This window comes from Bradysia coprophila, assembly GCF_014529535.1.
Source record: "Bradysia coprophila strain Holo2 chromosome IV unlocalized genomic scaffold, BU_Bcop_v1 contig_5, whole genome shotgun sequence".
NCBI classification, from domain to species: domain Eukaryota; kingdom Metazoa; phylum Arthropoda; class Insecta; order Diptera; family Sciaridae; genus Bradysia; species Bradysia coprophila.
Window position 1 is genome coordinate 1,647,876 of NW_023503374.1, and position 23,548 is coordinate 1,671,423.

General features: G+C 40.1%; 1 protein-coding gene and 1 long non-coding RNA gene across 2 annotated transcripts; one reads left to right on the forward strand and one right to left on the reverse strand.

The window, feature by feature from the left end:
- The first annotated feature begins 7,636 nt into the window (after nt 1–7,636).
- On the forward strand, nt 7,637–23,527 carry LOC119071524. The gene is made up of 3 exons (XR_005086678.1): nt 7,637–7,710; nt 17,945–17,949; nt 23,516–23,527. It is a non-coding gene; the product is annotated as an uncharacterized LOC119071524 (long non-coding RNA).
- On the reverse strand, nt 12,120–17,565 carry LOC119071523 (caprin homolog). Its single transcript, XM_037176397.1, has 3 exons — nt 17,295–17,565; nt 14,358–14,707; nt 12,120–14,292 (listed from the first exon to the last, which is right to left on the reverse strand). The coding sequence occupies exons 1-3, from the start codon at nt 17,457–17,459 to the stop codon at nt 12,564–12,566; spliced, it is 2,244 nt and encodes a 747-aa protein (XP_037032292.1). The 5' UTR covers nt 17,460–17,565; the 3' UTR covers nt 12,120–12,563.
- Nucleotides 23,528–23,548: the final 21 nt, after the last annotated feature.

The following is a 23,548-nucleotide window of genomic DNA, read 5'->3' on the forward strand; positions in this document are numbered from 1 at the left end:
ATTATTCACACACGGGACAGTTCCAGCTAACTTTAAATCGTACTCACATCCCTCGGAAACAATTTTCACCCCAAATAAACCGAGAAATTCACAAAAATTGCGGAGCGAAAAGAAAAACACGACCGTCCATTTTCACCGCACACTTATTCGGCATTCAATAATCTCAAATGAAACAAAAACTAGCAAAATCTAGCACTTAGGGCCGAGTAACGACCTTCGAGCCCTCCCAACAAGGCCGCTTTGCAGCTTACCCAAAAACGATGTTCAGCGACTTTGTTCTACTCGTCAATACCTTTCATTTGATATATCACAAGCAGCTATTGCGTGCGTATTTCGGTAGATATCTTCGAAAGACTGAAAAACACCTATAGGGCCCTAGCTCTAGAAAGGCCGACCCTACCATGCCCATTTTCGAACTTGACCTTACTTTTGTCGATACCAACCGGGGAAAAAAAGAATTTTGAAAAAATGTTGTGATTTATGCAAGCTAGAGGGGTCACGGACAGACGGACAGACGGACATTTTTTAGCCCCGAACGAAGTACTGGGGGCTTATAAGATTAATATGCCGTTTGTAACACGTCGAATTGGAAGCAGACAATAAGGGCAAAGCATTTGGTTATGTTAATAGATGACGAATCCGCAATAAAAAAAATGTCCGTCCGTCCGTCCGTCCGTGACCCCTCTAGCTTGCATAAATCACAACCTTTTTTCAAAATTCTTTTTTTCCCCGATTGGTATCGACAAAAGTAAGGTCAAGTTCGAAAATGGACATGGTAGGGTCGGCCCTTCCAGAGCTAGGGCCCTATAGGTGTTTTTCAGTCTTTCGACGATATCTACCTAAATACGCACGCAATAGCTGCTTGTGATGTATCAAATGAAAGGTATTGACGAGTAGAACAAAGTTGCTGAACATTGTTTTTGGGTAAGATGCAACGTGGGCTTGTTGGGAGGGCTCAAAGGTCGTTACTCGGCCCTAAGTGTTTTCTGTACATAAATCGAGTAAATCTCATCCGATTTTGCTAGATTTAGTTTTTTATTGAATACCGAAAAGAACGTGGAGGAAAAAGTTTCAAATTTGGGCCCTTGGACTAAGGCCGCTACTCGGCCCTAAGTGTTTTTTGCACATAAATCGAATAAATCTCATCCAATTTTGCTAGTTTTTGTTTCATTTGAGAGACAATTGTATGCCGAATAGAATTATGGCAAAAAAAGTTTCAAATTAGGGCCCTTGGACTAAGGCCGCTACTCGGCCGTAAGTGTTTTTTGCACATAAATCGAGTAAATCTCATCCGATTTTGCTAGTTTTTGTTTCATTTGAGAGATAATTGAATGCCGAATAGAATGATGGCAAAAAAAGTTTCAAATTTGGGCCCTCGGACTAAGGCCGCTACTCGGCCCTAAGTATTTTTTGCACAAAAATCGAATAAATCTCATCCAATTTTGCTAGTTTTTGTTTCATTTGAGAGACGATTGTATGCCGAATAGAATTATGGCAAAAAAAGTTTCAAATTAGGGTCCTTGGACTAAGGCCGCTACTCGGCCCTAAGTGTTTTTTGCACATAAATCGAGTAAATCTCATCCGATTTTGCTAGTTTTTGTTTCATTTGAGAGATAATTGAATGCCGAATAGAATGATGGCAAAAACAGTTTCAAATTTGGGCCCTTGGACTAAGGCCGCTACTCGGCGCTAAGTGCTTTTTGCTCATAAATTGAGTAATCTCAACCGATTTTGCTAGTTTTTGTTTCATTTGAGAGGTAATTGAATACCCAATGGAAAGTTGGCAAAAAATTTTGGGTTTCTAAAATAATATCGTAAATTGTTGGTTTTATTTGAGAGGTACTTCGTACGGGCTTTCGTAATTGCGCTATGCGCAATTTTAAAAATGAACACTTTCAGTAAATTTGACCATGCCCAACTTGACTTGCATTTTGGTAACAAACGCATTGGAGGGTTGTAGACGTATTAGGGTTCTGGGCGAATTACGGCTACGGACGTATTATGGTTACGGACGAAATAGGATTACGGGTCGTACGGGGCTAAGTCGCAGCAAACGCTCCGTCTGTTCTGATGCCTTGTTTTTATTGCGGATTCGTTATCTATGAACATAGACAAATGCTTTGCCCTTACCGTCTGCTTCCAATTCAACATGTTACAAACGGCATATTAATCTTATCGTACTTCGTACGGGGCTAAAAATCAAGAAATTCGGTTAAAGTTTAATGGAGATATTAGAGAACGTTAGCTAAACGGCCCCTAACGCTAATTTCCAACGCTAAATCCCCCGCTAACGCTAAAATCAACGGTAATGCCCAGTCAATAAATGGTATCATTGTGAATGCATAATACCAATCTAATAAAGAAAAAAAAACGAAATGTGTTCAAATTTAGCTGACCTATGTGGGAAAACTGCTTGGCGCAGTTTCATCCGAATTTTAAAAACTTTTTTTGCCGATTGGTATTGTAAATACCTTTTTCTTTCACGTATCACTTACAACTGTAGCATTTAAATGTCTGGAGATATCATTGAAAAACCCTAATTCGCTTATGGTCTCCCAGCTCGGGAGGGGTCGACCCAAAATCGCCCATCTACGAACTTAGCCTTTCTTTTGACACTACCTAACGGGTAAAAAAAGAATTATCACATCTCACCATAGTCCTCATGCGTAAAAAAAAAAAATCTCACAAAAGTCTCATGAAAGGCCTCACATCTCACCATAGTCCTCACAAATAAGTACCTCAGTCTCAAAAAAACCCTCAATATCTCTAAAACAAGTCTCGAAAAAAATCTCAGTGTCTCAAAATTGTCTTACACAAGTTTGTAACAATGGTTCAAAAATAAGATTTGGAAAGGTATAAGCAGAAATAGCAACACGCGTAAACCAGTTGGCGGTCGGATATCTAGGTTAAGCATCAATCGGCGCGGTTAGTACTTAGGTGGGTGACCGCAAAAATCATCAAAATAAGGTAATTTTCAAATAAAAAAAATTACAAATTTCTCATTTCAGATTAGCGAATTATAAACAAAAATGAAGGGTGCTGCCATCTCTGCAAAAAATATGAAGATGATAACGAACGCAATAATCTAAATGAGAATAACGAAAACGAAATGAAGGCAATGAAGACTCAGTGAGGAAGGATGTAGGCAGAAAAGTATCAGTGAGAACAATACATAGACTAGTGAGGCATTGAGGCCTGGTGAGATATTGAGGACTGGTGAGATATTGAGGACTGGTGAGACATTGAGGACTGGTGAGACATTGAGGACTGGTGAGACATTGAGGACTGGTGAGACATTGAGGACTTAGTAAGAAAGTAGGCAAAAATTTCTCATATCTTTTTTTTCGATTAAAAAACATTCACAAAGTCCTCAATGTCTCACCAGGCCTCAATGTCTCACCAGGCCTCAATGTCTCACCAGTCCTCAATATCTCATCAGTCCTCAATGCCTCACCAGGCCTGAATATCTCACAAGTCCTCAATATCTCACTAGGCCTCATTGTCTCACCAGTCCTCAATGTCTCACCAGGCCTCAATGTCTCACCAGTTCTCAATGTCTCACCAGGCCTCAATGTCTCACCAGGCCTCAATGTCTCACCAGTCCTCAATGTCTCACCAGGCCTCAATGTCTCACCAGTCCTCAATGTCTCACCAGGCCTCAATGTCTCACCAGTCCTCAATGTCTCACCAGTCCTCAATGTCTCACCAGTCCTCAATGCCTCACCAGGCCTGAATATCTCACCAGTCCTCAATGCCTCACCAGGCCTGAATATCTCACAAGTCTTCAATGTCTCACCAGTCTTCAATGTCTCACCAATCCTCAATATCTCACCAGTCCTCAATATCTCACCAGTCCTCAATGCCTCACCAGGCCTGAATATCTCACAAGTCCTCAATATCTCACCAGTCCTCAATATATCACCAGTCCTCAATGTCTCACAAAACTCTCTTCTAAGTCTCACAACGCCTCTCATTTTGACTGACTACGCTGTAATCTACATGAAAATTCCAAAGGGTACTTGATTCTATCACCACCTTAATAAAAGCAGTTTGGTTGCTAGAGAGAGTATTGGCGAAACTAGGGATGAGCGGGTTGGCCCGAAGATTAGGGTAACCCGCAAACCCGACCCGACCCGCCGGGTTTTGGGCGCGCGGGTTGTAGTGTCTTTGAGTTTTCTTTGGATCGGGTTTCAAAAATAATATTCGGGTCGGGTCGGCCTTGGACGGGTTCCAGTAGTATTTAAAAGTTCCAACCAGAAGTATTTAAAATTTTATAAAAAGTATCAATATAAGTTGTTTCTTCACGTTTTTAACGTAATTCTGAAAATATTAAATTAGTTTCAAGCATTTCTCACATAAATTTGAACTAAATTTGGTAAAAAACTTTGACGGGTTATAAAACTTTCGGGTTGACTTCGGATCGGGTTTCAAAAATGAAAATCGGGTCGGGTCGGGTCGGGTTCGGGCGGGTTAAGAGTCTGTCGGATTTACTCTGGTCGGGTTTCAGAAATGAAAAACGGGTCGGGTCGGGTTCGGGCGGGTTTTGAAAAAACCCCAAAACGCTCATCCCTAGGCGAAACATAAAAACTCTTTGGCGAGAATCATACAGGTTCTGAAATGTTCAGGACCAAAAGTGACCCAGCTAGCCCAGCTAGCTTGAACACACAATACAGTCAGCAGGTATTTACGGATGAGTAAACCATTGGTCTTATCGTGTTTATGGGAGTTTTATCCGTACGTATGTACATACATCGATGTACACTTGATCTATATTTGACACGTGAGACGCCTACGACACTGTATATCCTCAAACAAGTTAATTTTGATGTGGTGATTTGTTAAGTAATAGTATATTACTTCCGAGGTTCCAAGTTGTGTATTTGATAAGTGGGGTGTTACAGCCCGACCCGAAGAAGGGGAGGGCGGTATTCCACACTTGTCAAATAACAACTTGGAACCTCGTAAATACAATGCTTTAGGTGATTAGGCAATGTAAATGAAAATGAAACATGCCGTAACACGTAAAAACTATTTGCTGGCGGAAGACTGCCAAAATGATTCATAGTGTCTAGTCAGTTAAACGTTCCTTTTTATAGATTTGGCCGACCTCGATCGGTAAATATATGTTTGATTAGTTGGGAAAAATTGAAACCCGCTCAGCTAGAACATCTGAGCCTGGCAAGTAAGAGGTGCCGAGTTCAAATCCAGTGCAAACTTGTTTTCTATTTTTGCTTGTTTTCGCGTCAAAAACCATAAAATCAGATGATGTGATATGATTGTATCATCAGTTAAGTTGCATTTATTCTTAAATAAACATTTACACTCGCCAAACCATGAAAACACTGAATATCACGCGTCAAAAGTTATCGGAAACCACACTTTTGTAGTTCTCTCTCAGCAGACCTTGCAAACATCGCGTATTTTCGGTTTCGTTTTTATTCTCATTCTTCATTCAATCCAAGTGATGCAAATAACTATTGAACGTCATTGCCTGTCTGACACTTACTGTACGTTTTAAATGTACATACGGATAAGTATACCATTGGCCTTATCGTGTTTTTGGGCGCTTGAAACCTCGCTTGAAACGTAGAACTTTTTTTTGGGTGCACAGCTTTCAAATGAGGTTGGTTCACATGAAAATAAGCCGTTCACATGAAAAAAATGTGGCGCCTCTACAGGCCAACCCACTTGACGTGATTAATTCAAAGATGACGAATGCAAGGTAAATATATGGGCGAAGGTAATGCCATACATAACCGAATCAGATGTGCAGTGGCACGAAAGTCTGCTATAAACGCCATCTCTCCCTTCCTCTTTAAAAACATAAAATTGCTTAGAAACCTGGGCCATCTGTTTTATGGTAGGCACAACATTTTGTGAAACACAAGTGAATCATAGTCAACCATTTTAAAAAAAGGTGTCATTAGCATCGAACTATTGTGCTAAGCCGCGCGTCTGAATGGCATTACCTTCCGCCCATATATTTACCTTGGACGAATCCTGGTGTATCAGAATCTAGATGATCTAGATCAATTTGCCTGGTCGGTTGGCCTGTAGAGGCTTCAATCTCACTGGACTGTTTTTTTGTGTAACAACTTCACATTGATTCATTCCCATGGAATGTCACTAGAGCACTGCGCCGTTCAGCCACGCCGAGACCGCCTCCGAAAGAGCAAATCAGCCGGAACCGCCGACGATACCCTTCTCAGCCGCCTCAGCCGTGTTAAAAATCGGCGGCGGAAGATGGCTTGCGAAAGTTTTGGTTTTAACACAGTTTGGGAGAATTTTGCAGCAATTTTTAGACCCGTACGAAGTACTGGGGTCTTATAGATTTACGCATACGTTTGTAACACGTCGAATTGGACTCCCTGAGTAAGGGGAAACCTATTGTGGTTGTCTACAGATGCCAAATCAGTGAAAAAAAAATGTCCGTTTGTCTGTCTGTCTGTCCGTTCTCTAACTTGAGTAAAACACTTCCGATTTCTAAAATTCTTTTTTTCCTCGTTTGGTAATATCAGAAGACAGGCTAAGTTCGAAGATGGGTGATTTCGGATCGACCTCTCCGGAGCTGGGGCCCAATAAGTGCCTAAGTGTTTTTCGACGATATCTCCGGATATTTAAACGCTACACTTGTAAGTGACACGTCAAATAAAAGGTATTTACAATACCGATCGACAAAAAAAAGTTTATGGAAATCGGATGACCGACTCGTGAGTTAGACCCCTTGGTGTGAAACAAGCACAGGGCGGCAAGCAGTTTTAGCTTGTAGGTCGGCCACATTTGAACATATTTCGTCTGTTTTAGCTTTATTAGATAGGTATTGACCGTACCAATCAGGGAAAAAAAAGTTTATGAAATTATGTTCTCCTGAGCGTGAGCTAGGTCTCTTGGAGTGAGCTCTTATCTGGCTACTCGGCCGTACAGTGAACGTGGAGTATTTTGTCAATATCTCGAGTAAATTTTGACCGAATTTCATGATTTTTTTTTGTTTGAAAGGTATTAACGAATGTAAAGCGTCGGTATTATTTCCGGTCTCCTAACAAAATGGCTGCCGGCGGCCATATTGGATTTTAGTAAAAGTGAAATATATTGGGGAAAATGGTACTAAGAAAGTTTTTGTTAACAAACAAATGCCTCCGGCAATTTATTTGTATATGATAACAAAGCAAAGAGTGGATAATGTAAGTGATTGTAAAGGGAGAATAGTTTTTCAGCAGAGAAGAAAATGAAGTAAGAGAAATGAAGAGTTTCACATTAAAGGCTTTTGATACGAATAGGTGTTTCGTACGGGTCGGCGTTAGCTATGTTTTTCGTTGGCTTACAGGAGAACAAAAGTGAATATCGTCAGGTATTTTGATTTGGGACTCATTGTGGATTCCAAATGATTCCATACAAAATGTGTTTAACAAAAGAGGACCTAGATTAATTTCATTTCAGCTGGCGATCGCGTGCCCACCAAAAATTCCGAATGTGAAATATTAGTCCTTTATTGGTTAAACAAATTTTGTGTGGAATCATTTGAAATCCAAAACTAGTCCCAAATCAGTAAACCTAACGGTATTCACTTTTCTTCTACTGTATTTTAATTATGTTATTCAGCCGGCTGAGCCGACTAGCCGCCATAAATATCATACTAGCCGGCCGCCGAAGGGTGTCGGCTACGTTTTAGCCGCCAACTGTCCATCGGCTGAACGGCGCAGTGCTCTAAATGTCACAGCAGTGAAGTTTGTTCTTGAAAAAATAATTCAGTGACAGCAGTCTGTTTATGAAGAAAAGTACTAAATTGTAATAGATTTTACCCTTAGTTTCTAAACCAGATAGATGCTAATATAACGACTGGGTCGTTTCGACGGATAGAGGGAATATGTCGAATGACAGTTGGGTTTTTGAGAGAGAATTCAATACATTTTCTCTCAACCAATTTTAAAATCATTCGACATATTCCCTCTATCCGTCGAAACGACCCAGTCGTCAAATTAGCATCTCTCTGTTCTAAACTTCATTCTCCTATACATTCGATTAGTAATCTATGTAAATTGTACCAAACACCTTCTATTACGTCATCCATAAGATTTCATAACATATCAAATTGACTTTACATTTTGGCGCCATCAAGTGTCGAACGACAATACTTAAGTGTTAAGAGGCACCGGCACTTCGCTAAAATTGTAGCCATTTGCGTGTTTCGTATTTCATTTTTGTTAATATCTTTTCATCAGAATCCTTTTTGAAAAATGTACGACCGCAATTCCGACCACGAATCTATTAGCTTTAAATAAAAATTAGTTTTGGTTGTAGTCGTTTGACCAGCTCTGAGAATAGTAAGCAGTTTAATGAAATTTTCATAAACTGCTCATTGTTCTCAGAGCTGGTCAAATTGCTACAACCAAATCTATTTTCTGTTGAAAGCTAACACATTCGTGGTCGGAATTGCGGTCGTACATTTTTGAAAAAGGATTCTGGTGGAAAGATATCATCAAAAGTAAACTAAAATCCAGTGTTTAAAAATCGCCCTAATGTATGCTTTTCGGCAAAGTACCGGTGCCTCTTAACCGCCTCTTGTTACAGTTTTTACTAGTGATTTCAAAGAAAGATTAACAAATCACACCGATCAGACAAAAATGAACATCGATCAGTTACCGGTCGAGTTGTTGATGGAGATCTTCACATTTCTTCCAACATACGATGAAGTTTCACTGGTCAACAAACTGTTTTACGACATTGCTTGCAAAGTGAATTCAAACCTGTGCCTACGCATAAACCAGAAGTTTGCTGATCGTTTTCTTCGCAATAATGTTAAGGGTCGTCAATGGCTGCGGGAAATTCAAGCTTCAAAACGGCAAATATCTTCAGTGGAAATCGAAGGCGATGAAGGAAAACCTATTCTGATTGGAGAAATGCTGTCATCAGCAACCGTTGCTGTTGAGAAGTTTTCAGCGACAATCAAATTTTTCAAGTTACGGTGCGTCACTATGAACGTTTCGACCTTCCTGGAAATTTTGTCGACGATTCCGAACGTTGAACACTTGAAAATTTATGAACTGCGTTGTCCTACCGACCACACCAGGCACGAGTCACTGCATAAGCGATGTGGATGGAACAACTTGGCCGACAAGGCCATTGGAATGTTGAATAACTTGAAGTGTCTATCGATACGCAGTTGTGACGACGAGTTTCTTGGTGTTTTCAATCGTCTGCCAGTCGGAGTACTAACTGAACTGGACATATATGAAGTCGACTGTAAAACATTCATGGCAGTGCTCAATCGGCAATTAAGCATCAAGAAAATGAAATTTGAAGGTATCCATACCGAATGTGGTCAATTGAGCGAATTGGCGTTGGACAATTTCGACAAACTGAAATTGGAATCTTTGACGATTGATCTCCCCAAAGCGAACACTATCTGGATAGCAACGATCTTATCTAAACAAACGAAATTGAAATCTCTAAAGTTGTCCAACACACCTGTGGATGACAAAATCATGAATGTCGTAACAGATCTAGCAGATTTGGAGCTTCTGCAAATGAATGCTGAGGAAACACCAGCTGCGTCTTTACCGACGATAACTAAACTGAAAATGTTGAAGGACTTTACGCTTTATTGCTGTGATGCTGTCAAATGGCAAACATTCGCTAGTTCAGACATCCCTCCCATCGACTCGTTGAACATGAGAGGAAACGCTTTTGAACTATCACTTGAACTGATGAAAACGCTCGCACGATCTCTACCGCAATTGAAGCTACTCAATGTTTGCCCGTTTGAAACAGATGAGCGGAATTGTATTATGACTCTTTTCAATTTCATTGAAGTCTTGAACGTCAGCATATGGCGCGCACCCTTAAACGATCATGGTGACTACTACAATCCAAAGTTACGTGAATTTTCATACATCGGCAATGGTAGTTACTACGAATGGTGGATGACTATACTTACTGCAGCCTATCCGAACCTGAAGAAATTGACGCTGGATATGAGATGCCGTGAAGATGTCTTTAATCCTGTGCAAATCGCAACAATTCTAAAGGCGTTCCCAAAACTGGAATATTTGGTACTATCATGTAAAGAGCTGGTCGTAGAGGATTTGGATTGTTTACTGAATTTCCCGCACAACCTCAAATTTCTATCAATGGGATACCTGAAAACCGCCATACTTCCCGAGGTGATGAAGAAAGTTCGAGCTGTATTCGACGTGGTAAGGGTAGATAATTTACGATATGAGAACACACGGTTGAATATGGCGGTAGATCGATACGTGATGGAACGTGAGCGTAAACCGTGTTAATAGCGTCTGTCAGTTGGTCCTTGAATACTACTAATTCCATGAATTCCATGATACAAATAAAAAAAAATAAAAATCTTTGAAAAACTGTTTTTGATGGAAGAGTTCCAGTGGAACTGATTCGTTCAAGTACTTCAAGCGATAGCATCAGACGTTTTTGTCATTGGTTTCTAATTCACTGTTGCCACACAAGGATACTAGGGCTTAATAATACCTTTCCATAAGCAACTTAATGATTAGAATGAGCGTGAAAATTTAGAGAAGGGAGCGGTAAAAACATTTTTTTTTTTAAATCGGGTGTAAACCGAAATTTCTCGCGTAGATAAAAGTTTCTTCTTAGCTAACGTACGCTAACAATACGGACCACTCTGTAAGTTCTGCAAGGTGTCTTCCAAGGCGAATTTTGTGTTAGTTAGGGTAATGACTCCGGTTACGAGCCCCCTAAAGACCTGTTTCGAGCCTACCAAATCTATTGTTCTGGAGCTCGTAACTGATACATTGTTTCTTATGGTAAGAACTAAGGGGGGCTCGTAACTGAAACAGTGTTTCTTATGGTAATAGGGGGCTCCTAACTGGCGGACGGCTCGTAACCGGAGTCGCTAGGCTATACAATTTTTGACTGCAATGGAAACAATATTTCATCAACAATATTCGGCGGTATACCTCTGCCAATATCACCACATTCAATGACTTCATCATAGCACTGCTCCTAACATCAACTGTCGTACATCAGCAACGCACTTCAATCAAACAATTTCATAAAAAATAGTATTCCAATGAAGAATCGCCAAAGTCAAATCGCCAAGAAAAATCGACAGAGTAGAGGTGAAGAAACGTCAAAGAAATATAACAAATGGAAAATTTGTCTTTAGGCAACGCACTGCTCCCAGCATGAACATAAGAAATATTTGGAGGCTGATGACGTCACAGTAGGCACTGCGATTTTTTCGTAAAGATAGATGACTTGTTTTCGTTGCATGAGTTAAAACACACAATACAATCAATCTTAAGCTGTAGCTCTCATCACAAAAGCCTCCAAATTGGACATTTGTCAAAGTAGTGTTCATGCTAGGAGCAGTGCGTTGCTTTATGACGTTTCTTCACACTTGGCGATTTTCTTGGCATTTCTTCACCTTCTGTCGATTTTTCGTGGTGATCCAAACCAACCAAAAATGATGAATTGCTAAGAAAAATTTGACGAATTGTTAAAAAATAAAGTCTTGGCGACTTTGGTTCACGACTATCAAAATAGTACTCTATTTGGCAGATGTTGACTACGACCAGACCACTTTTGCCTTTTCTGCTCCGGAAGGTCATGGTACAGGGCCCAGAAAAGTCATTTATACAAATACACGTAAAGTCAAAGTCACTGGCTCAGCTCGACTCTCAGCTTCATACAAACTTTGTATTACAAAGTCGCAAAGTCATGGTACAGCGTTTTTCGAAGTAGTTTTCCCCTCGCATGTGTTGTCTGCTCTAACGCACATGAAGAGAGCATGACACCTACTTGTATGTCCGATATGGAAATGCAAAGTCCATTCTGATCATTCTATCAGTCTATTCTAACCATCCAAATACTTTCTATGTTAATGCTAGAATCAGTGCCACTCAAAAATGGTGAAAGGTTTCAACTGCTATCTACTTCATCAATAGGCAAACTGGTAATAATAGAAATGGAACAATTGATCCAGGGATCCGTCGATCCAAAATTACAATGTCAACGATTAGTCCTGACACTTGCGCTTAAGGTTCACTGGCTGCCGCTGTTACCGGATCTCAGCAAACTCATTAGTGTCACTGGCTTGTTGTTGTACATACGGAAAAAATTAAAGTCGAAAATTTGTTTTCTTTTTTTTTCAATGAATTACGAAATTAGATTTCGCTCATAGTTTCTGGTTTATTTACGATTTTGTAATTTAAATGCTTGTCAAACGCAAACGGAGAAGCTTTTACACATTGGAAAGCCAGAAATTGGTTTTCGTTTATCGAAAAAAGAATTGGAATTCAATTTTAAACAAAACTGTGCAGAGGGAAAATCTTCTTCAAATTAGCCACCCTGCTATCATGGAAAACTAATCGAATTTTCACAAAATATTGAGGAAAAAATATTTTTTTTTAAATGTGTGACAAAAGGAAGGATGTTAAAATTCTGGGTGTTCGTTTGTTGGGAAGTCAAAGTTAAAATTTTTTGTTTTTTTTTTTAACTTAAGAGAACAAAAACTAGTTTTGGATTAAATTTTGTTGTGGTAATTGTATAGTTATGTAAGCGGTAAATTTGCGCAATTATGCATTAACAGTCGATTGAGGACGAGTGCCGTTTCCACTGGACGCAGCTGGTCTGCTAGCACTACCATAGGAATTTCCGCCCTTGTTATTCGGACGAGGATTTTGTGCTGTATTTCGATTCGATACCCGATCACGTTCGACGCTGTCGCCATTACGTACATTCCGTGGTGCACCACCACCGGTTCTCATCGAACCATTAACTTGTTCGCGTGAATCACGCGATCGAAAATTTCCCCCTTTAAAACCGCCATCCTGCTTATTGTCGCCACGGTATCCACCGCCGTCTTGCTTGTCTTGCTTATTGTAGCTGCCGTTCGAATAGAAGTTATCGCTTCGATAGAAACTACCATTTCCAGCACGTTCACCACCACTACCGGATTGGCGACCGCCATTCGATTGATACGAATTACTTTGTCGATTCCGATAGCCATTTGGAGGCGCGTTGCCGGGTGGTCGTGAGCCACGATTGTTACGATCGCGACTGCCGTTGCCTGCACTGCCACCGTTGTTTCGATACTGATAGCGATTGTTGTTTGACCAAGTGGAATCCTCGTTTGTGTCCTCGTTCCAATCCGTAACGGCCGTGGCATACTGATCACGCCATTCGGTCATTTCTTCCGGTGGCTTGGCAGCATCTTCTGGCTTCCATTCGGTAATCTCGGGTACGCGCTGATCGTTTTTCATTTGTTTTGGGTCTTTTGCACGATGCCTTTGTGCCTTTGGCAAGCTTTGTTGGTTTGTCGGTTGGAATGAGATCGGTGCTGAATTGTTGGCGTGGACTTGACTTTGATTCGTGTTCATTTGTGACGATTGTTCCTTTTGTTGATGGTTTGGTACGACTAATGAAATAGCAACTGGTGGAACGAAACCGGGAATATGATCAACAATCGGTTTAGTATACATTTGCGGTGGAACGATGTTTTGGAACGATTGGTTATTGAATGTCTGTGTTGATAATTGAGTCGCCGGCAAAATCTGTTGTGGAGATGGCTGTGCTACACCTGGTGGCGGTGCCGGAATTGGAACCGGTTGATTCGGACTAATTTGAGAATTTGGTGGCTGTTGTTGTTGTGGCTGTGGATAATTTCCCGGAACAACTTCTGGTGAGTCCAGCTCAGAATCTTGCAAGAAATAGAAATTTCCTTGGCCCGGTCCGATTACGTCAGCTATTGGTCTAATGTATTGATTTTTGAAGTAGCCCTGCTCAACAGCTTGAACATCCACCAAATGTTGATGTATTTGGCCGGACGATGGAATTGGTGGAGCGCGAGCCATTCCTACTAGAGGTCCCATTGATTGAACTAAGGAAACTTGTTGAACGATTTGTGGTGTCTGGGCGGGGATGAGATGTGGTTGTGGTGGTGGGAAAGTTGGTGCCGGCAAATTAGCAGCAGCTGGAGCTTCATGGAAGTCTTTTCTGTCTTGTGGTACGATTTCAGTTTCCGTGGCAGTGTCCTGTTCAAGGGGCTGTACTTCGACATCACTTGAAATGGCGGTTGTCTCCGCCGAAATCACTTCTGTAACCGGTGGCTGGGCAGCTTTGTCAAAGTAGCCGCATTTCTGGATATTCTTGAAAATGTTTTTGATGTCGCTGTACTTCGATTCGCCGAATTCCCTTGGCTTCCCATCGATCGTATTGAGGAAATGATCGGCTGACTTCTGAACCGCTGTTCTAAACGGAACCTCTTCCGGCGCATTCGGATGCTTTGGTGTCACTTCGGATTGGCTGCAAGAAAATATTTTGTTAAAAAATGCGTCACAACGAACCGACTGTACGTTCGAACAACTTACAACTTATCCAAAATGTCCAATTCATTCTTCTCCAGCTGACACGCTCCATTCGCACCGTTCAAAAAATCGTCGCGAATTTCGTTCTCCGTCAACAGATTGAGAATGTCTTGAATGACTAATACTTCACGGATTTTGTTGGCCTCATTCTGTCGCTTTGCGGCCTCATCTTTTTTCTGCTTCTTTTTCAATTCCTTCTCCGAAACGGTGGCAATTTGCTGAATTTGCTTTTGGAATTCACGAGCAAATTCCAGCGTTTGCGTTACCTCGTTGTACTTGGACACCGCAACTTTCTGGTCGTTGCTCAGCTCCTTTCCGGACTTCTCTGTGTCACGGTACGACTCAAGTTTACCCTGCACAGAAGTAGAAACAAAACAATAATCGGTTAATGCACGGTTTAGGAAAACAAAGAGACGAGCAAATGGAGCTTGGATTGATTCAAGTGAACAATTGAATCCAGTGAATCATTTCGAAACTTTAATGGTACTTTTAGGACGGAAAAAATCGCCAAAACGTCGAAATCATGTTCGAAATAGCTATTTTCATAATAAGGTAGTAAATGGGATTGTTTTGCGCACTAGATGTGACATTGCCGATACGACCGAAGCGAGTTCGGCAACATATCGTGTGCGCAAAACCTCCATTTACTACCGTGTAGGTTTTATCTCCTGTAATGTCATAATCACCATAAAAAAACAAATTTAAAAAATCAAACTGAAACATAAACACGCCATGACGCCGTCATTCATTCATATTCCCCGCAAATAAAACACACATCTAGTATGCTGTCAAGAATTTGTCAATTTTCAGTGAATAAATAAGAAATTATCGAAGTTTTCCGTGAATAAATGTGAAATTATCGAAGTTAGCCTTGTGCAAATGACCATTTATCGAAATTTTCAGTTAATAAACGTACGTTCTGTGAATGACGTGTTTAAATCTAGCCCATTTTGATTCTAAAAGTGACACTCAAACTGTGAATATTATGTCATTACAGGAGATAAATGAATTTTTCGTTACGCACAGACAGACAAATGGGGAAATGAGATGCGGGAAAGCAGGAAAAGTAGGAAATATTCAGTTTTGTTTGCTTTCGACAATCCGATTTTCTTAAATATTTTGTTTCGCCTCAACATTATCACACACAATTTTCGAGCGAAGAAAAACATCCAGAGATTATGCTTGAAAAACCAGTGAAAAAGAGGCAAAACGAAACAAAACAAACACGCTGATCCGGGGTCTTGACTCTGACCTTCTGTCGCTGTTTTGGAGCACTTTCCCGTTGCGTCGCAACAACCTTTTTTGCGCTAGAAATTTAGGTGGACATGCAAAACAGAGCTAAACAACGTAAAACTCATAATTCGTTTACATGTTGGGTCTCGCAGGGCCTATTTTAAGGAATTTAATTTCCAAAAATTTCCAAAATTTCACAAAAATTCTTAAATGTTCCAAATTTGGTTTTCTGTTAGATCTCATTCCAAAGTAATCAGTTAAGCTCAAAGAGATGAAAAACAACTAAAAAGGCAGTAAAAACAAAATTTACGATGCAATCTGTTGTGTTTTTAGATAAAATGACGAAAAGTGATGGAAAAATTTAAGAATTTTTGAAAATTTAATTTCCTTAAAATAGGCCCTGGTCTCGAAACAGTCGACATATTTGCCTGTTTTCCCGCTGTTTCCGACAGTGCTTTTCTCTTGTTTTGATTTATTTTGCCAGTTTTTCACTAGTTTTTCAAGCATAGCTCTGGATGTTTTCGCTCGAAAATTGTGTATGACTTGTCAAATGAAAGGTTTTGACGAGACGAAACAGAATATTTAGTTTTAAAGAAAATTGGGCTCTTTTAACAGTAGCTGTTGGCGAGACAGCAAGCAAAACTCCATATACATTTCCGGTTTACCCGCACCTTCCTCAGGTAAAATTAAAACAATTAAAAGAGTTTTTCAACGGGTGCAGTCGTAACACTTATCATTGGTGAGAATTGCAACCTGCGTGTGACGTATCAGAACACTTTTGTTCCAAAACAAATTTCTCAGAGAAATCGCTCCTTGGAATGGGAACAAAAACTGCGCCCGGTAACCGATTTCCTTGTAACGTAAATGTAAAATTGACTTCCCGATCATCGTTTCCCGGTGACCTTGTTCTACGAAATTTTTTTCCCAAATAAGTACGTTACCAGGATATAGCTATTCCATTCCCGCTCACAAAGAAAACGTACTGTCTGATTAAATTGAAGCGGAATAACATTTTTACATTTCACAACATTTTCATGGTTCATAATTAAACCGGTTCGCCGCGTTGAGTGTTCCAATTTACATTGGGCTCTGTGCAATGTGTTCAAACATCTGATCATTTAGAACAACAAATCGGTTCAATTAAATCATTACTGATGATCGCATCGAAAAATTCATTTTTATTTGACGAAATTATATCAAATTGTAAACAAACACAATGAGTCATTTGTGGTACACATAAAAAAATTCGTTGAATTGATTAGACTTATCGGCAAAAAAAACGCTTCGTACAAAATAAAACAAAAATTCGTCGAACAATAGCTCTGTATGTACACACGAAAATGGTTAATTTTTCAGGTAAAGGTCAAATTTAATAAAATGCAAGGTCTGCCGGTCGCTGACTGCTAAACAAAAATTGTGAAACCGAAGAGGAGGTATATAACAAATCGAAATGTTTTAAGCACATGGAGCACAAAGAGAATATGGCGTCGGATTTTTTCATCAGACGAAAAATATATGGTCGGAAAATTCTACGCTTTCGCGTGAAAAACACACTGTTCAACTGTCAATCGTTGTACAACGCATTATTAACGTTCCGGGCCATGACTAGCAAGCATTTAGATTACATTCCAGGCCACCATTGGCGAAATAATCGAAAAAACACACTCCCAATGGTTAGTAGCCGAATCCACCATTTGGTTTGCTTACCTTACGTTTCTCGAGATTCCGAATCTTATGAGCAATTGAGTTATACACTTGACCGATGGCAGAGTTTCCGTCGAAACCCAGTTTATTGTTATCAACAATTTCCGCAGCATTTGCGTTGGATGATTGTTGTTTTTCTACTTTAACGTTACTCGATGCTGAAGGCATTGTACACAGGAATAAACTTTTTGGAAAAATTAACAATCAATGACAATGAACCGAAATTTGACTTTGAAGGTGGCTACGATTGAGCGAAGGAGTGTTTGTGTGTATGAATGAGATATGAGCGGTGACTATGAGAGCAGTGTTAAAAATGCATCATGAGTCGTGCTTGATGCGTTTAATTCAACATTTACAGTGCGTTCGCTGCTGACCGGTATTTTTGATGAATTCGTTTCTTTTTCGGGTAAATTTGATTTTTTGCAATATGACTATTGAGTGTGTGTATAACTCTGAACAACCGGCAACATGCTTTAAATTAGATGGAATCAGGGTTCTAAAAGAGCAGGTAACACGGTTGGACAATATTCACGCTACTCTCATATATTTTATGTCGAAATGTCTGGGGGATGGCAGGTAATGACAACCACGTATGGCGAATAGTGTTCTTTCAACACTACTACAGTTCAAAATAGTCTAACTTGAAATAATAGAGTGTGTAAGGTTCTGAAAGAACACGCCAAGACACCCAAGTTCATAACAAAAGCGGTGGCAAAAAAAGTTTCTCTGTGGCGCCAACTAGGTTTGTAAAATTTATTTGACAATTTCAACTTGAAAAAAAAAAAAATTCAAGTTGACTTTAAACAATCGGTGATGAGGAATCGGTCAAGGTGAATATAGTGAGGAGGTAATGCCATTCAGACGCGCGGTCTAGCACATAAGTTCGATGCCACTGGCATCTTTTTTTAAAATGGTTGACTGCGATTTACTTGTATTTCACAAAAATATTTTCGCTATCTCACAACAGATGGCCCGACTTTCTGATCCATTTTTTGCTTTCAACGAAAGGAATCGAACATTCGTGCCACCGCACATCTGATTCAGTTATATATGGCATTACCTCCTCACTATATTTACCTTGGAATCGGTGATGAGGAATCGGTGATGAGAGCGTTCTGCTCAAAAAGTTTCTAAGAAATCATGCGGAAATCTGTAACGTTGAAAGGGTCTTGAGTAATTTCGTTGAACGAACGAGGAGAAGGTGCTCCTGCATAACAATACTTAACTTAGACTTTGCCAATACGGTATGGATATTGTTGACGTTTTCACCACTTGCCAGTCAATTCTATCCAACATTCGTCAAATTTATGTTGCAAACTTTCTTAAAATAACTGGACACGATTTGCTGTACAAACATTTAAATGGATTCGGGATTGTGCCGGTCTGTGGTTTTTGTCATTCGGAAGAACAAACATCAAACCATCGTTTGGAATATCGAAGCAAAGAATTAGCTGACTTTCGTAAAACCCAAACGGAATAACACTCAGAGACAGAATGACGAATCAATGGATTCGACAACAAACCAGGGTCGTTGATGTCATGGAAAGAATAGCATCTCTGAAATGGAGCTGGGCGGGACATATTGCAAGAAGGACAGACGAACGTTGGACCAAAAAGATAATGAACTGGCGACCATATAAAAGACGAGCTATAGGTAGACCACCAGAGAGATGGACAAACGGAATTAAGAATATTGCAGGTACAAACTGGCAGCAAATGGCAATGGATCGTACGAAATGGAAAGAAGTTGGAGAGGCCTACATCCAGCAGTGGATAGAAACAGGCTGAATAAGAAGAAACGGATTATACACCAGAAGAATATTTCTCAAACGTATATTGGTACGTTCGTGATCGCCAATAACCGAAGGATTGATAACATTATCTGATCCACAGAGGCATTCTTCTGAAAAACAGAAGACCGAAATCGGACGCATTTTCTATTGGAATTTTGTATATGTGCAACGCACTTCAACAACGCACTGCTCCTAGCATGAACACTACTTTGACAAATGTCCAATTTGGAGGCTTTTGTGATGAGAGCTACAGCTTAAGATTGATTGTATTGTGTGTTTTAACTCAACTCATGCAACGAAAACAAGTCATCTATCTTTACGAAAAAATCGCAGTGCCTACTGTGACGTCATCAGCCTTCAAATATTTCTTATGTTCATGCTAGGAGCAGTGCGTTGACTTGAAGCATAAGTGGTACTCTAAATAGGGTGCTGAAACTTGACAGTGCTCCATACAAAATTTTACACTGTAAAAAGAGTGGGGATAAAATTTCATACAAAATAGTACTCTATTTGGCAGCTGTCATTAATAGCACTTTTGCTTGAAGTGCGTTGATATGTGCCCAATAAGGTATTCGACCCCAGAATAGGGTGGGTCGTATTTTCATTTTGTTTTTATTTTAAAAGGCCTGGCCCCAGGCTGTACTTAGGATTGACCAAGGAATCCGAAACAGCAAAAAAAAATTCAAAAATTAATTTTTCCCTTGCCTCTAGGCTGATTTTGATTTTCATGGTAGTAGAATGAAATTGCACACATTGTTGGCTGATATCTCGGGCATTTGGGAACAGGAGGCATTACTGCTAACTGTAGCTAATAGCTGAGGAGTCCAGCTATGAAATACCATAAGAACGTTGTTGACCTTCGCCTTCACTCGAGCAGAGTAACCCTGTCAGTGTTCCCGACTACTAAGACTTTTCGACAAAAAATATCAACTTTATTTGCAAATAAAATCGACAAATCATGACATAATACGTCGTGCGAAGTATGTCTGAACAGGTAATCCATTGCAGAGCAGTTTGTTGAAAACGAGTTGAAAAAACTCATAGGACCTCTGTTTTCGAAGCCCAAATTTGGCAATTTTTTGTTAGAATGGAAAAAGTCAAATGAACAAAAATCGACGAATTTAAGTTAATTTGCTCATAAAAGGGTTAATAATGGTGAATAGGTATACAACTATGAATTTCACTAGATTAGAACCTTTTAATTTGCATTTTTTGTTCATTTGACTCAAAAAATTGCCAAATTTGGGCTTCGAAAACAGAGGTCCTATGAGTTTTTTCAACTCGTTTTCAACAAACTGCTCTGCAATGGATTCTCTATGAGATTACCTGTTCAGACATACCTCACACGACGTATTATGCCATGATTTGTCGATTTTATCTGCAAATAATGTTGAAATGTTTCGTCAAAAAGTTACTCTGCTCGAGTGAAGGCGAAGGTCAACAACGTTCTTATGGTATTTCATAGCTGGACTCCTCAGTCAACAATATTTGCAATTTCATGCTACTACCCCGAAAATCAGAATCAGCCTAGAGGCAAGGGAAAGATTAATTTTTGAATTTTTTTTTCCTGTTTCGGATTCCTTGGTCAGTTCTGAGTACAGCCTGGGGCCAGGCCTTTTAAAATAAAAACAAAATGAAAATACGACCCACCCTACCCCAGAAGCCAAAACCACTTTCAAAACAAGGCATCAGAACAGTCAGAGCGTTTGCTGCGACTTAGCCCCGTACGACCCGTAATCCTATTTCGTCCGTAACCATAATACTTCCGTAGCCGTATTACGCCCAGAACCCTAATACGTCTACAACCCTCTAATGCGTCTGTTACCAAAATGCAAGTCAAGTTGGGCATGGTCAAATTTACTGAAAGTGTTCATTTTTAAAATTGCGCATAGCGCAATTACGAAAGCCCGTACGAAGTACCTCTCAAATAAAACCAACAATTTACGACATTATTTTAGAAACCCAAAATGTTTTGCCAACTTTCCATTGGGTATTCAATTACCTCTCAAATGAAACAAAAACTAGCAAAATCGGATGAGATTTACTCGATTTAAGAGCAAAAAAAACTTAGGGCCGAGTAGCGGCCTTAGTCCAAGGGCCCAATTTTGAAACTTTTTTGCCATCATTCTATTCGGCATTGAATTATCTCTCAAATGAAACAAACTCTATCAAAATCGGATGAGATTTATTCGATTTATGTGCAAAAAACACTTAGGGCCGAGTAGCGGCCTTAGTCCAAGGGCCCAAATTTGAAACTTTTTTCGCCATCATTCTATTCGGAATTCAATTATCTCTCAAATGAAACAAAAACTAGCAAAATCGGATGAGATTTACTCGATTTATGTGCAAAAAACACTTAGGGCCGAGTAGCGGCCTTAGTCCAAGGGCCCAAATTTGAAACTTTTTTCGCCATCATTCTATTCGGCATTCAATTATCTCTCAAATAAAACAAAAACTAGCAAAATCGGATGAGATTTACTCGATTTATGTGCAAAAAACACTTAGGGCCGAGTAGCGGCCTTAGTCCAAGGAACCTAATTTGAAACTTTTTTCGTCACGTTCTTTTCGGTATTCAATTACCTTCCATAAAAAACTAAAACTAGCAAAATCGGATGAGATTTACTCGATTTATGTGCAAAAAACACTTAGGGCCGAGTAACGACCTTTGAGCCCTCCCAACAAGCCCACGTTGCATCTTACCCAAAAACAATGTTCAGCAACTTTGTTCTACTCGTCAATACCTTTCATTTGATATATCACAAGCAGCTATTGCGTGCGTATTTCGGTAGATATCGTCGAAAGACTGAAAAACACCTATAGGGCCCTAGCTCTGGAGGGGCCGACCCTACCATGCCCATTTTCGAACTTGACCTTACTTTTGTCGATACCAATCGGGGAAAAAAAGAATTTTGAAAAAAGGTTGTGATTTACTCAAGCTAGAGGGGTCACGGACGGACGGACGGACGGACGGACGGACGGACGGACGGATGGACGGACGGACGGACGGACATTTTTAGCCCCGTACGAAGTACTGGGGGCTTATAAGATTAATATGCCGTTTGTAACACGTCGAATTGGAAGCAGACAGTAAGAGCAAAGCATTTGGTTATGTTCATAGATGACGAATCCGTAATAAAAAAAATGTCCGTCCGTCCGTCCGTCCATCCGTCCGTCCGTCCGTCCGTCCGTCCGTCCGTCCGTCCGTGACCCCTCTAGCTTGAGCAAATCACAACCTTTTTTCAAAATTCTTTTTTTCCTCGATTGGTATCGACAAAAGTAAGGTCAAGTTCGAAAATGGGCATGGTAGGGTCGGCCCTTCCAGAGCTAGGGCCCTATAGGTGTTTTTCAGTCTTTCGACGATATCTACCGAAATACGCACGCAATAGCTGCTTGTGATGTATCAAATGAAAGGTATTGACGAGTAGAACAAAGTTGCTGAACATTGTTTTTGGGTAAGATGCAACGCGAGCTTGTTGGGAGGGCTCAAAGGTCGTTACTCGGCCCTAAGTGTTTTTTGCACATAAATCGACTAAATCTCATCCGATTTTGCTAGATTTTGTTTCATTTGAGAGATAATTGAATGCCGAATAGAATGATGGCAAAAAATGTTTCAAATTTGGGCCCTTGGACTAAGGCCGCTACTCGGCCCTAAGTGTTTTTTGCACATAGATCGAGTAAATCTCATCCGATTTTGCTAGATTTAGTTTTTTATGGAAGGGAATTGAATACCGAAAATAACGTGGCGAAAAAAGTTTCAAATTTGGGCCCTTGGACTAAGGCCGCTACTCGGCCCTAAGTGTTTTTTGCACATAAATCGAGTAAATCTCATCCGATTTTGCTAGTTTTTGTTTCATTTGAGAGATAATTGAATGCCGAATAGAATGATGGCGAAAAAAGTTTCAAATTTGGGCCCTTGGACTAAGGCCGCTACTCGGCCCTAAGTGTTTTTTGCACATAAATCGAGTAAATCTAATCCGATTTTGCTAGATTTAGTTTTTTATGGAAGGTAATTGAATACCGAAAAGAACGTGGCTAAAAAAGTTTCAAATTTGGGCCCTTGGACTAAGGCCGCTACTCGGCCCTAAGTGTTTTTTGCACATAAATCGAGTAAATCTCATCCGATTTTGCTAGTTTTTGTTTCATTTGAGAGATAATTGAATGCCGAATAGAATGATGGCAAAAAAAGTTTCAAATTTGGGCCCTTGCACTAAGGCCGCTACTCGGCCCTAAGTGCTCTTTGCACATAAATCGAGTAAATCTCAACCGATTTTGCTAGTTTTTGTTTCATTTGAGAGGTAATTGAATACCCAATGGAAAGTTGGCAAAAAATTTTGGGTTTCTAAAATAATGTCGTAAATTGTTGGTTTTATTTGAGAGGTACTTCGTACGGGCTTTCGTAATTGCGCTATGCGCAATTTTAAAAATGAACAGTTTCAGTAAATTTGACAATGCCCAACTTGACTT

What these genes read in the sequence shown, in the direction of transcription:
- LOC119071523 (XM_037176397.1), bottom strand. Translation starts at nt 17,459, where the DNA reads ATGCCTTCAGCATCGAGTAACGTTAAAGTAGAAAAACAACAATCATCC. An exon ending in GGAATCTCGAGAAACGTAAG is followed by an intron (nt 14,708 to 17,294) that starts GTAAGCAAACCA and finishes ACTTCTGTGCAG; the next exon opens with GGTAAACTTGAGTCGTACCG. An exon ending in TTGGACATTTTGGATAAGTT is followed by an intron (nt 14,293 to 14,357) that starts GTAAGTTGTTCG and finishes ATTTTCTTGCAG; the next exon opens with CCAATCCGAAGTGACACCAA.